The sequence below is a fragment of the Amblyomma mixtum genome, chromosome 1 (assembly GCF_055824585.1).
Source record: "Amblyomma mixtum isolate Tamu chromosome 1, ASM5582458v1, whole genome shotgun sequence".
Taxonomy (NCBI): domain Eukaryota; kingdom Metazoa; phylum Arthropoda; class Arachnida; order Ixodida; family Ixodidae; genus Amblyomma; species Amblyomma mixtum.
The window spans coordinates 247851579-247866622 of NC_143012.1; the positions used below are offsets into that span (position 1 = coordinate 247851579).

The 15044-nt window shown below is 45.4% G+C and overlaps 1 protein-coding gene across 1 annotated transcript; it reads right to left on the bottom strand.

The window, feature by feature from the left end:
- Positions 1-210: 210 nt before the first annotated feature.
- Positions 211-14853, bottom strand: LOC149371421 (F-box only protein 8-like). The gene is made up of 7 exons (XM_089565656.1): positions 14672-14853; positions 14354-14431; positions 12447-12576; positions 10535-10661; positions 7687-7805; positions 5317-5501; positions 211-1325 (listed from the first exon to the last, which is right to left on the bottom strand). Exons 2-7 carry the CDS (start codon positions 14415-14417, stop codon positions 1126-1128), a joined length of 825 nt encoding a protein of 274 aa, XP_089421782.1. The 5' UTR covers positions 14418-14431; positions 14672-14853; the 3' UTR covers positions 211-1125.
- Between the last annotated feature and the right edge of the window lie 191 nt (positions 14854-15044).

Here is a 15044-nt window from a genome sequence, read left to right on the forward strand (position 1 = left end):
CAATTCCGGGACAGCACCACTAATGGCCTCTGGAGTGCTGGTACTGCCTTTGCAGTGGCCGAAGTGTACAGCTCAACAATGCTCTTCATGCCTGCAGGGGCCTGATCATGTGCACAAGTAGTAGAACTTCCAGGCTCATTTATGTCATGTGCAGTCGAGTTTCGTAGCTGCACATTCTATACGCATCACAAAGAACAGCAACGAGTCGTGTTCCTTGAACAACCTTTATTCATGCGAGAAAGAACAATGTCCAATAAATAATAGATGCACCTGCTCTAGACTAGCAAGTTCAGTTCACTACAGTGGTTTGACTAGCTTGATCTGCAAAAGCATGCTTGACAGCAGATGCCATGGTGGCAAAAGCACAAGATTAAAATGAAGCTAAGTGGGCAGCCCAAGGTCACTGTAGGGTAGTTGCATTATGTGCATCGTGCTGCACAAATGTAGCACGAATGCCTTTGTTAAAGTAGTTGTCCAGTGCATTAGTTGGGAACATTTATACTCTTCAAATGGTATCTTAGACATACCTGTCCAAATGCGGTCCACATCATGTGACGTAACCTGCTTATAACTCAAAGCCCAACATGCAATTTTGGCAGGCATTTTGCTAGTACCTGAGCAAGTACTTGAAGTGAGCAATGCAAGTGAAAACTGCCAGTTTCGGAAAATGTTAGCACAATAAGTGTTCACAGATAACAATGCTTGATGCAAGCACATAACTGGCATTAGTTCCAGTGGCAGAGCATTTTGAATGGGTACTGAGCAGAAAACTATCAATTAAGCATAGCTGTTGTGCAATGACACTTTGATCTTAGCCCAGGGGGCTGAGAAGCAAGCTGGCACTACTATAAATGAGGCCTAAATCATGACAATGTACCTAGTTTGCCGCTTAACTTCTTCAGCATGCAAAGAATACTCTTGCACTAAAACCTTACTAAACATATGCTATGCGAAACTGATGAAACAACACTACGGCTGCTATGTGTCACAACCACGCACAGAACCAGGGGAACGCTGTGCAACAAAAACTATGACAGACTGATGAGACCAAAGACATGAATTTCAAGACGACATGCGTAAGGGTGGGAGGCAACGTTAACAATGGATTTCTTGTGATGGGACGGCTCAGTCCTCGGAGTTTGGGGCAACATGTCCGCGCAGGTAGATGTCATCGTAGAGGTGCCCATAGAGCTCGTCGTCTGCTCGGTGGATGGCCTGGCGGACATTGCGTATGAACTCGCGCTTGGACATCTTGTTCTTGATGTGGGGACTGCTCAGGTCAACCGAGAGCATGATGAGTGAGAAGCACAGGATGTACACCATGTCTGCAGGGGCAGAAGAGACAACAGTCAATGGGACTCCCCCCAGGTAAACAAGTAGAGACGATTGCGACGCTCTCAACAAAATGTCTAACACCACCTGATATAGTTAATGGTCGCCAAGTCTTGTACTCACAGCCAAGTTTAGCGATGTTATTGCATTACCCAGAGGAATCATGTACACAAAAACAGTGCACATTAATAAGGAGTTAGTAATAAGGGAGTAATTACTCAATGACATCCACCCAAGCGCAGCCATAAGGCTACAAAGGAAAGCTGTGCAGCTTGCTCAGAAACTTCGTAGCTAAAGAAAAATTCGTCCTGGTCTGGGGTTCGAACCCGGGAACACTGCTTCACAGCAGCAGTCGCTCTACCAACTGAGCTAACCGGGACGGCAAGCTTATGGTAGGGCGAAGTGGTAACTGTTCCCACTTCGAGCAGTCGCTCTATCAACTGAGCTAACCAGAACGACAAGCTTATGGTAGGGCGAGAGCGAATTGATCAATAACTCGAAGTGGGAACAGTTCCCACTTGGAGCAGTCACTCTACCGACTGAGCTAACCGGGACGGCAAGCTTATGGTAGGGCGAGAGCGAATTGGTTGGTTTGGTTGGTTTATGGGGTTTAACGTCCCAAAGCGACTAAGGCTATGAGAAACGCCGTAGTGGAGGACTCCGGAAATTTCGACCACCTGGGGTTCTTTAACGTGCACTGACATCGCACAGTACACGGGCCTCTAGAATTTCTCCTCCAAAGAAATTCCAGCCGCCGCGGCCGGGATCGAACTCGCGTCTTTTGGGTCAGCAGCCGAGCACCATAACCACTGAGCCACCGCGGCGGCGAGAGCGAATTGATCAATAACTCGAAGTGGGAACTGTTCTCACTTCGAGTTATTGATCAATTCGCTCTCGCCCTACCATAAGCTTGCTGTCCCGGTTAGCTCAATTGGCAGAGAAACTTCTCACTTCTCCGGTGTAGTGGTGGTCCCTGGTTCAAACACCGGACCAGGACAAATTTTTCTTTAACTGCGAAATTTCTGAGAAAGCTGTACAGCTTTCCTTTGTAGCTGCATGGCTGCACTTGGGTGGATGTCAATGAGTAATTACATACTCCCTTACTACAAATCTACTCCAGCTTGGGTTATTCCCCTAAACATTTGGTAAGGAGTTGCACCGCTACATGCAGACAGGCTAGACAGTGGCACCAAAGAGGAAAACATCTTTTCATTGACCAGAAAAAAATCTTGTGTCCAAAGCAGGGTTCACACACAGGCCACAGGGAAGCCATATACTGTTTTTCACTCTTAGCATACAACATTCCGGAAGTTTTGAGAGTGGTTCACCCGGAAAAGCATGTCACTCAGCCATGTATCACTCGTACTTCTCAAAGCCCTAGTGAGGGTCTCTGCTAAAACATGGAGCAGGATTAAATTACATGCTAGGCATTGTAAATCCTGGTCAAGGAAGTCAGGCATACAGTCACCGTATTTACTCACATAATAGGCGCACTTTTTTTTTTTTTTTTGAAAATCCAGCTCAAAGTTTTGGGTGCGCCTATTACGCGGGGTAAAATTTCCGGAAATTTTTCGACTAGCAAAATTGAACATACCGCATAAACACATCCATGTATGGGCCGCACCCTGTTTTCGCGAAGGAAATATAAAAAAAAAAAAGATCTGTGTAGGGGGCCACACCCAAACTTTACACGACCCACGTGGGAATAGCCTTCGAAACTCAAACGCCGCGGCCTCTACGATCAGCTCCAGCTGTGAGCAACAGACGCTTGATCTCGGAGGCCAAACACCAGCACAGGAGCTTCCAGGTGCCGCCCACGGATGGCGCCCAGGGCCAAGCACATCATCATCATCATCAACTTTTTCCTCTGCCACGAGCTTTCGCTATAGACCTCTCCCGGCCTACGTCATCAGCGCACGTGGGTCTGGTCCGAAGGGCAAAGCATGCGCCGTACCGAGGAGGCTCTCACCGCGAGAAGAAAGGCTGCGAGGCATCACGAATCGGGGAACAAAGGTCGCGGGGGACGCTCGACATACCTCGTTGTATGCACTGCACCGATATTGAGTACCAGATACCAAAGGCCACCCTCAAGCACACCCCACATTCACCTTATCACACAGTTTGACCGAGCTGGGACTGCAAGAGGTGCCCTAAGCCATGCAGCCGAGCTGTCTCCATGCACAGAAAGCGACTAAAGAGCACTGTTGGGAGAAGCACCACTTACAGTGGTGTGTCACGCTATTCGACACAACAAATGACTTCCGTGACCAGAGTTTGATATCTTGCGCAACTTCTCCATACTTTTACACAGGATTTTCAAGGGGATAATCGATGTGCTTTACCATATAATATCGTGTAAGGGCCACACCCGTGTATGGGCCACACCCCGTTTTGGACTAGATAATTGAGAAAGAAGTAGTTATACATTTTTTTTAATTACACATACATTTTTTTTAATTCATGTATGGGCCACACCCTCAAAATTGAACCATAATTTTTTTTATAAAGTGTGGCCCTTACATGAGTTTACACGGTATCCGGGCTCGTCTGTAGTAGTAGTCTGCCTGGCTGACACTTCAAACCACTTGGCCACTGCCACAAGGCAGCGGACAGTGCAATTAACCGGTACTTGTGCAAGTATGAACCACATCCATGTGCTTGGTGGCAGAAATGCAGCTACTGGAGAACGGGGTTGAACGATTAGACAGCCAGCAGGTGTCATCAGAATCCGGAAAGCAACACTGGTTCAACATCAGAGCAAAGCCTGCTCAGCAACAGCAGCATTGCATGGTCAAAGCAGTACGAGTGGACATGGGGAAAGAATGAGTCTCCAAGGCTGAAGGAGAAAAGCAGGAAAATGTTGCCCTAAGCACCTGGCTGAGAGCGATTTAAGAACTACAACTAAAAGCACCTCGTTATTTGTAAGGGTGTGCAAATATTCGAAATGCACGAATAGCGAATCGAATATCCTCCTGTTCAAATTGTGAAATGAATCAGACATTGCATGTTCAAAATCATTTGAAATGAATCTAGTACTTTTTGAAGCACGAAGTTTAAATAAGGTGTGGCAGTTTTCTGCTATGAATATTTCTTTATACAGAAGAGCCTACTCCGACACCAAAGTCGACACTACTCCAACACCACTCCGACATGCCAGTTAGGATGGCTTCCCCGCAAAGAATCGCCAGCACACGGCGGTGGCAACTGAAACACCAGCAGCTAGGGTCGCTTCCCCACAGTACACCAGTGTTGTGTGAAAAATGGGATGCCAGAACAAAAGCTACCATACTTTTCACCACCTTCTTGACAGTTCATGTAGCCACAGGGTAGCTACTGGAAGGCTACAGTTGACTCTGCCCGCTAATTCCCGAGCAGCATCAAGGGGTGCAAGAGGTGTGAAAAGGTGTCGATCACCTGGCTACCAACCGTTCACACAACTGTATCTTACATGATGCTGTATGCAAGCGCAAGGTAAAGCCCGAACCGCGGCTTGAACACTTGCCGCACCGCCACTAGCCACTCACGCAGCGAAGCAAAGCGTGCCACCTGCCATCCAAGTGGACACAGCTTCACGATCAGCAGTTCAAAACATCCGTTTTATGGCAAATTGCGGTAAATATATAAAATAAGAGTTGCATGACTTTGTTAAAAATACTCAGGAACAGTTCCGATATAACCAATGATTTGTAATACCCATGTTCATTATACCAAGGTTTGACACCAGCAGTGGTTACAAGCACAGAATGTTTGCAACGCAGTTGGTAGACCCAGATTCGAACACATTTCAAATTTGCCAGCAGAGCTAGCTTTAAATGCGTCCAACATGCATGCAAAAAAAACACTACCTAAATTCTGAATTTTATGCCATATAAAACATTTGTTCTAATACTGTGCCGTACCATGGAAACATCACTGAATTAACCTTGTTTTTCAAAAAGTAAGAAAGAAAAATGCCACAGGTTTGTCACCGCAGTAGGCACTAACCAGAGCTGAGTCCCAGATGAGGGTTGCATTTGCAGAAACGCAGCGAGAACTTCTCCAGCAGAGCTCTGAGGTAGCTGTTCTGGGTGTTGGGTGCCTGCAGGCTCTGGAAGAAGCGCCGCAGGGCCTCAGGCAACAGCTGGTTCTCGAAGTTCTGCAGCTCCACCAGATGGTCCAGCACTTGGCGCCTGTGTGAGGGGCACACTTCTTGCCTTGCACATCGCACCATGTCCTTCAACAATGCACCTCACTGAAGTACTACTCAAAATACACTACCACTGCCTGTGAAGCAGGCCAGTGGTAAGGAAGTAAATCAATGCACACAATGACCAAGGTGTCCCTTCTCACCTGATACTGACACATCTGCCCTCTACTCTCCGCAGCTGAAAAACACTGAGCTGAGAAAGATTGACCCTCTTGCCCCTCAGAAGCAAACAGTGAAAAATTAACATTAGTGGCCAATTCACAAGCAGCAGAATGCTTAACAACACCACTGATGCACTCATTGCCAGAGAACAAAGGCTCGCACACTGGTACTATAACAATAAAGAAGACAAAAAAATGAGTGCCTAGCACTGATATATGAGTAGTGCTTAAATGCTTGACTCAATTATGAGGAGACCCTACCCTCTTTGAACTTTTGAATCGCCTACTTGGCTTCACTGAAACTTGCGGGGCAAGTTTATATCAATTCTGGGACCTCCTCAGCTAAATTTCATTATTCTACAGTTAAGTATGAAGAATGTTGTGCAATATATATGACAAGGATGACTGTGCAAGTTTAGGAAGACTATCGTTCAGAAAAGAAAGACAATTTTTGCGGAGTTGTACCACATGTGCGAGATGTTCACATCGCATTCTTTGTTTTCATGTGTGTCTTCCTCTCATATTTTTCTAACCTGGTGCACTCTTCTCCCTGTGTTGCCTTCCCTGCTTCGCTACTTGGAGATAAACACTCGGCAGACTTTCAGTGCTCTTCCGCATCCCAGTCTTTTGTGTCTTGGTCCCCACATGCTGTGCAAGCCCTCAGTGCACAGATCTTTCTTCAGCAGAACCAGAAAAATAAACCAACGCGACACTGGTCCTCCTGCCCTTGCATAACAGAGCCAAAGCACAAGTGTAAGATTCTTGCACAAACAAGAAAGGAGCATGTTTAAGAGCCACATGTTAAAGGCCGCATGACTTCATTCATGCACACAATTATCAGGACCTAACTGCACGATAACTCACAGGAAAAATTTCTAAGACATCACGTATTGTGACCCAATCCACGATACATTTCAGATCTCATGCTACAACAGCATACTGTCAATGGATATAAAAGTTGGCGCAATGCATGTTTCAAAGTCTTCAAACGTTTCAAGGTTTAAATTCAACCTCCAACTGCTTAAATATCTATATTTCATGCCTACGAGGCCTGGAAATGACAATTACGGAGCAAAATGCGACCGGACTTCGGGCCCGTCGCTTCCCACAATTGCGTCCCCCTCCCCACTATCTGGCAATACTCACTACTGCGAAATACTTTTCGAACGTTCGCATTCCACTGTTTTTTGAGGCCTCAAAAACGACCTCCAAATGGCTGTCGTGCACACTTCAAATGCGATTTTCTCAGCTTTGTGCTTTTGTCAACATGACTAGCCTTATGGAAGTTTTTATTAAGTTTTTATGCAGCAATTTCAATCAATTCAATACCACTGAATTCAGAAAAGACTAAACTGTGGAGCTATGCTGCTTTTGTTTAGCTGAGTCAAACATTTCAAATTTTGTGAACCGTAATGTCACCTAGGTATACTTTATAATTATGATGCTTGGACAAAATTTAACATATTTATATGACGATTCACAACAACAACAATATAATTGCTCCAGCCTCATTTCAATCGAAACCAAAAACTGCAGAAAGTGCCTTAAAGACCCACAAGAATTTAACTAATTCGGCTTAAGTTATTTTCCTATAATGTGGGAACTAATTGAGATATACAGAAACTAAATATATTTTTGAAAACAGGAAGAAGAAACACATATACACACCTAATTTGGTTACAATATCTTCAATAATAAAAAGATTCGGTTGGTTGGTTTGGTCTATGGGGTTTAACGTCCCAAAGCGACTAAGGCTATGAGAGACGCCGTAGTGGAGGGCTCCGGAAATTTCGACCGCCTGGGGTTCTTCAACGTGCACTGACATCGCACAGCACACGGGCCTCTAGAATTTCTCCTCCAAAGAAATTCAACCGCCGCGGCCGGGATCGAACCGCGGCGGTTGAATTTGCTTGTGTTAAGCCATTGCCCAGTCAAAGCCAGGTATTAGAAAATCTTTTTCTGCAAACAGGATACAAATTCCTCCTAATCATACACACTTGTGCCTACCTTGACTCCAGGTACAGTCGAGTTTGACGAGAATTCAGGCGCTTGGTATTGTGCAGGAACCTGGCGATTTCAATGGGGACATCTTTCACAAGCCGCTGAGAAATGAAGTATTGCATTCCCTGCAAAGTTGCACGAAGCAACTCACGTGAGCAACGCAAGGAGAAATGCCCCGCAAGATCAGTCTACGCAATCTGCCATCAGAATCTAGAAAAGAACAAATAACGGTGAGAATGTGTGGCCACTAATGAGGTAATCGGTCTGGATTGCGTCAGCTTCACTTCGGCCACGTAATCTTCACAAAAGTGCGGTACACAGTGCTCAAAGCCCCTCGACAAACAAGTGAAGCTAAAACTACACGTGTGACCCACGGATTGCAAGCAATTAATTTTCAAGTGTAACTCATCTTCACCTCTACCTCAAATGCAATTGTAAAGAAAAATTATTTCATTTGGTACACACAGCGACAAAACTCCCAGTAATTCATTAGACAAGATTATCCATTTTCAGCCCATCAATCTGTTCATGCCATATACCGTAAAAACCCACATATAATACGGACCCCATATTCCAGGTGTACTTTGGGGATAGTAAAAACGGAAAAAAATGTTTTCATTCGCGTATAATGCGAGTAAGGAAGGGCAGTCAGCTCGAAGACATACCAAAACTCCGTTTTTTTTTGTGTACGCCGGCATGCCGGATACGACGCATGTAGCGCAAGCGGCAGGTACAGAGGCGCCGCGCTAGTGCCCACTTGTGTCCTGCACCGCGAGTATGCACAGACCGGTTCCGGCATACACGCTGGCGCGCATGCTTCGGAAGTGTCCGTCGGAGCTTTGGTGATTGTCATCACTTTGTATCGGTACCGTCGAGAGCGCCGGACATCCCGCATTTTCTGAAATAACAACCGGCGAGCTCCTCGGAAATGCTGGCCCAAGCTCTGCGATCTGAATGCGCAGCGTGGTTGGAGAGGACCATGTCTGGCGGCAATAACTGCAGGCTCTCCCTACCTCATACAGACAAGGTAGCAGCGTTTGATGCGGTGCCGATGCTTTCAGCAACTGTGGTCACTTTCTTTTTAAAAGCAGCCGAGGGCTGTTTTCGCGGTCCGGATGTCATGCGAGGTGCGATCGTCCTGGGCGTCGCAATATCTGGTAAAGCAGTGAAGTGGCATCGAAATCGAAACTACTGGCCTATGCCACCGCTAGATAGCGCCGCCTCTTGCTGAAAGCGTGATGGTGATGGCGCTCACAGATCGGGTCTGTGCACCTGCTCCACTCAGCGAGCAAGCGGGAGCGCTTCAGCACATGTGCAAAACGCTCAGACGGGAGCACGCGAGCGGAACAGCCTCTCAATGCCGCTCCCGGGTGAGCCAAGCGGAGCAGGGGCGGCGCGACGAGCGGGCCTCACAAAACCTGCTGGTCTCGCTCGGATTTTCACCGAAAATTGTTTGGATCCGCATACAATACGAGGTGGAAATTTGACAGGCTAAAATTTGGAAAGAAACCTAGTATTATATGTGGGTCTTTATGGTATATCTAGTACACCTGGAATGATGAACGTACTTCACATTAAAGGCCGACTGCAATGAAATTTTCCACCCTGTAAAAATACTCTTTTCTAGTAGCGTTAAAAACAAGCTCTCAGTGCTCTTTGTTTCTCTATTCTGCATTAAATCCATTAAGCTGTATCCATTAATTTAACTGTGAAACATGCCACCAGTGTAAGCCTTGTCAGCTATAGAGCTTTTTGAACACCTGCAATAATAGTACTAGACCTCCAACAAGAGAAGAACTTGGTCATAATTAGTTTCACAACATACCCAGCACATTAACAGCCATCCTAGCAAACCGATTATTCCTGAATGGCACCACCTATAGCTGTGTGACCAGACTTCACGCTTGCAAATGTTTGTGAGCACTTGATCCAAATTGTTTAACTGAGTACCTAGCTGGCATTTTCTCTTAGAGTAAACGTAAGATAAAATGAGACTCCTAGCGTCAAGCAAGTGCACTACCTCCAATGACAAAGCTAGAAGACCTAGTGGGGTATTGCACACTGAAGAGATAAAAATTTTGGCAGTAAACAGAAAAAGTTAACAGAATTGGGTGTGACACGAGCTGGGCCATGCCCACTTTTCTACCGCATGCTGTGAAAGAAAGCAGTGAAAAAGGTATTTTGTGTGTGACAAATGCTGACATGTTTTAACTTATTAAAAGCAAAGTAACATCTCTATCAAACAAGCCTGAAATTTTAATCTTTAGCTTTAAGCTCAAAACAAAGTCTCGTCCAACCTTCAGCACGCCTATGGTGCAGTGCTCATGAACCTACGCAAAGAACTGACATGACAGCTTGACAGAGCCACATACTCACCATTCACCCGATATGTAACTCACAGAAGATTTGTAATTTTTTAATCCATGAATGTTTAATTAAAGACAGCCATTTGTGAAGGGTAACCCACAAACTTGGACTAAGTTAACTTTTATATCTGTCATCTACTAGCATTACGATACTCGCATTAGCAGCATAATGAAAGCATCGTAAATACTAGCTCGCATTAACTTGACAGTTATCTGCCTGTGAAAGAAGTGATGTTGTGTAATAAAAGCTCCAACTTAACAGCAAATATACCGATTAGTAAGCACAAGAAGAAAGCAGCAGCCCACTGCATGCACCAGTTTATTGACAGGTTGAACACGATAACCTGCTGCTAAGCTAAGTTACATATTACAAAACAACGGAGCAAAAATGCTAGGAGCCTTACAAAAACAAGTCTCAGTAAAACCTCCGGAAATCGTCCCCACGAGCTTGAAGAACTGGGACCCACTGCTTTTAAAGTTGGCCTCACCAGTTCCGCGTCTGCATTGAATGTGATGGTTCCTTCATCAAGCTGCAGGTAGAGCCGCCGATAAGAGAAGCCCGGTTCCTTAGGCGCGCCATAGATGCTGGTGTAGCCCCACTGGCTGATGCACAAACTGCACGAAACGAACGCAGCAATGTGACAAAAATGCCGTATCATGCTACAGACAGAAAACGATCACATTTCCCTTAATAACTACTCAATTACACTTTCATTTGTTTTTTTGCAATGCGTTACTTTCGCTCAAGTCACCGAAGAATCAGGCACTAATAAGTCAAAACAACCACACTCCTGTCATGCAAGCGCATCGCACTGCTGCAAATTTTGAAGGTAACTGGTCGCTCTTATCACCACTTGAAGGTGCCACCATGCACAACACCAGTATAACCATAAGGATCACCAAGGAGCTTTGATGCAATTGTCATCGACAGTGCACATTTTGTACCAAACTATAACTACTTTATAAAGAAGTTCCCCTGACATTCCCCCAATCAGCCATTCTCCTAAACAAGTCCTTAAGGCACTGACACCCCTATGTATCATGGACTGCATTCAAGTGCTCGTGCCAGCAAGTCAATGGCATCTTCAGACATAAGAAATTGCCGTTCATGCAGGCTCTCCTTCACCACATAGAAACAAAGAAAAGCACTGCTATGCCAATGCACCACCAGGGTGCAGGAGGATTCCCCACAGCCCTGTTTTTGGCAACTTCTGGTTTTATGGGGTTTAACGTCCCAAAGCGACTCAGGCTATGAGGGACGCCGTAGTGAAGGGCTCTGGAAATTTCTACCACCTGGGATTCTTTAACGTGCACTGACATTGCACAGTACACGGGCCTCTAGAATTTCGCCTTCATCGAAATTCAGCCGCCGCGGCCGAGATCGAACCCGCGTCTTTCGGGCCAGCAGCCGAGCACCGTAACCACTGAGACACCGCGGCGGGGTATTTTTGGCAACTTCTATTTCCTGAAAGATTGTTGGTTCAGCAAATGCCAGTGTACCATTAATATCCACTGCCCCGTGGTTTTGTAAATCAACCACAACCACACGACTGCTTGCTCTCAAGAAGGTTACTGGAGTTTTTCTAACAAGTCTTGGCCTCTAAACACTTCTCGGCCCGTATAAAAAGCTAAGACCAAGACAACATCCGCACCATACCAGAATCATGACTATGCACGACAGCTCAGACACTCTCACAAGGAACTTCTCCTGAAGAATCATTATTAATCAAAATGCTTCCACAGTTATTCCACTGTAGTCACTCAGCAATGAGTAACGCAGAAACAAGCAGGAGTTTGGTAGTCAGCATCATCATCATCATCAGCCTGACTACACCCACTGCAGGGCAAAGGCCTCTCCCAGGTCTCTCCAATTAACCCTGTCCTTTGTCAGTTGCGGCCACTGTATCCCCGCAAACTTCTTAATCTCATCCGCCCACCTAACTTTCTGCCGTCCCCTGCTACGTTTGCTTTCTCTTGGAATCCACTCCGTTACCCTCAAGGACCAGCGGTTGTCTTGCCTTCGCATTACATGCCCTGCCCAAGCCCATTTCTTCCTCTTGATTTCAACTAAGATGTCATTAACCTGCGTTTGTTCCCTCACCCACTCCGCCCGCTTCCGATCTCTTAACGTTACACCTATCATTTTCCTTTCCATAGCTCACTGCGTTGTTCTTAACTTAAGCTGAACCCTCTTTGTTAGCCTCCACGTTTCTGCCCCATAGGTGAGTACCGGTAGTAAGTTGGTAGTCGTGGCCTCCCTTAAATCTTGCTTACGTTGGTCCTCCACTGGCTACCAGACTACACAATCCAGTGCCACATAATCTGCACACACACCGCACATACAAATGAGCAAAGGGAGACTGTTGCCTGTTCAGGCAAGACCACACTTGAGCCAGTCACCTGTGCCAGAGAACTTCATCTTGGGCAAGATGGGCCCACACACAGGACGCCAAGCAGAGGTCTGTGGCATTCAAGTGTGACAGCACAGCCAGGCTCAGCTCTGGAGGCCAGCTTGCCAGGTCTGGAAACCCTGATGTGCAAAGATTCACCAGCATACGCGCATTAGCTCCTACAGGTTCACATATATCGTCTTCAAAAGTGTTTAGAAAAATTTTCTACTCCTCACTGAGAGCAAGTCGAATGCCTGAAATGCCTTCTCCCAAAGACACGAATTTTAGGCAGCCATAATTATGGTGATGAAGCCTGCCTGACAGCCATGTCAGACAACTACAGGTCACACTTAACGAACATGTGACATCTGATTGAACCTCACATGCCAATCCACCCTTCTATGGCAGCAACAAGGGTACACAGACCATGACACCCTCTGTGTCGCTCTTGTCTAACTTCGAGCGAATTTCATTTCTCTTCATGCAACACCGTTTTAACCAAGGTACGTGCTATCACATAATGCGCTTGTTTTTACTGAACTGATCTGCTTTTCAGTGCCAAGCTCAACTTTGTTTCTCAATTGTAGTTAACCAATCAGAACCCCATCTCAGCTCATACTGTTTCTTAGTTCAATCACTTTTTTTGAAACTTTCTCTTTTGCACGCTTTCTTTAGTTTAAATCAAAATACTTCAGGTAATATTGGTAGTCACAACTTTGGGACATTTCATTCTCGGTACTGGCTCAACTCTTTTGAAAAACAGTCCCGGGGTTCTGGAGTAAAAGGCACCTTGGCAAATATCGCAATGAAAACAGTAACACGGAGTCACTTATTCGCATATGATAATCTGATAATCTTTTTTTTTCCACGTCGCGACCACCCGCTGAAAGTTAAACGCATATCATGCCACACTTCTTCTTTTGCTAACTCTTTCATACCACGTACTATAGTCGACTGGAATAATCTACCATCACACATCGCTTCTGAAAGGGATCTTAACAAGTTTCACGACCTTCTAACCCAAATGTCTGTTTAGCTTTACTAATTGATTGTACCACTTGCTGCATTGAGCTGTTTTATTATTTTGTTTTGTTCCTGCGATTGTTATTGCCTCTAAAACGCTATCTGTTCTTTTTTCGTGTAAATTACAATGTATACTACAGGTTTTTGTTTGTTTCTTGTTTTGTTTTCTACATGTGCTTTTTGTATTTATGTTTTGCACCTTGGTGCTTGCTCATTCTTATTTTGCGTTGTGTGTCATTGCTCCCCCCTATGTAATACCCTCGATTGAGGGCCTTTAGGGGTTTATTGAATAAAAATAAAAAAAACAAATGGGATGCGATACAGTGCAAGGGCACTGTATTAATACCGAGAGTTTGACGGCACCAACTTTTTTTTTTTGGATCAAAGTTTTGGTTTCTTCAGCCAAAAACTGCAAGATAAATTACAGCTCTCAGAATTGGTGCTGTTTAAGCTTTCCATCTAAGATTAACAGCGCCCAACCACTAAGCTTGCACCCATCTACGACAAACCTAGCCGCTAGCACGTTCCACCAAGAAGTGTGGGAGACCGTTACAAACAATGCAGTGATTAGATACGCAAGCAGAATCCTGACATTTTTCTTTCTTTTCCTGTTCTACGACCTGATAAGCATGTAGAGATACGAGACGACAGTTTTCTTCTACGCAGTGTAGGCACGCCACTGAAAGTGCTGCCTGCGATTCGGCCCCATGTATAAACGTATAAACAATGCCATATCTACTTTCTTTTAGCTCTATCGATACAGTTCGCTTTGGGAGGTCAGTCGTAGACACAGCGCGCGCACAAGATTCGCCTCTTTGCTTATCCACGAAAGAACCTCTGTTGCACGAATCCTGCACCAGAACCTCCCAAAACAGCGGACATGCTGAAACTTACCTTCGGTGTGGTCATCCTCGTTACCTTCGCCGTTTTCTTTAACTTTCTTGAGCACTTGTCCCATCGACAAACGCTCACCTATGAGGAACGAATACGCACGGCACGCGTTAGTGATCACGCCATGCGTGTTGCAGAGAGTGGTTGCTCACTATTGTCCACGCATCACAACACTCCCGCGCAAAGCACGATCGCGGGAGCTCAACAGCGATCGTATGAGAAACATTTGCAGAGGACAGACAGAAGTCACGATCACCAAACACTCGACGAGCCGCCCGCGACTGATTGAACTTCGCGAATCGATGTGTGATCAGAACTCACCAGAGGACGAGCTTTGTTGAAAGCTTTTTACGCATTCATGATCCGGAACAGACAGGTCTGCTGAAATATTAATCGGGCGTTCTTTCCATAGCAGATAGCTAAATTTTGAGGCCAATCATTGGTGACGGAAGCGAAGGACTCGTGAGGAGTCGCTCGCGTTGCTGCCCTGCGGCCGCTTGTGAATATTAATCTTGTCATTAAAAATTTTGTTTGCTTACGCTTCGTGCGCTTTTATTTATTTTATCTTCATAATATAAATAAAATGGCGATTTGCATGTCAAAAAAGTTCTCGTTTATGGTTGAAATATAAAGCTTATGAAGCCTAGTAATCTCAAAAAATATAAAATAATAAGCTGAAAAAGTTGTTTAGTAA

Bases quoted from the DNA above. Each gene is read 5' to 3' on its own strand.
- LOC149371421 (XM_089565656.1), bottom strand. From the start codon at position 14,417: ATGGGACAAGTGCTCAAGAAAGTTAAAGAAAACGGCGAAGGTAACGAG. The intron at 12,577-14,353 runs GTAAGTTTCAGC...TTTGCACATCAG, and splicing joins CGAGGATGACCACACCGAAG to GGTTTCCAGACCTGGCAAGC. The intron at 1,326-5,316 runs GTTAGTGCCTAC...CTGCCCCTGCAG, and splicing joins TCATCTGGGACTCAGCTCTG to ACATGGTGTACATCCTGTGC.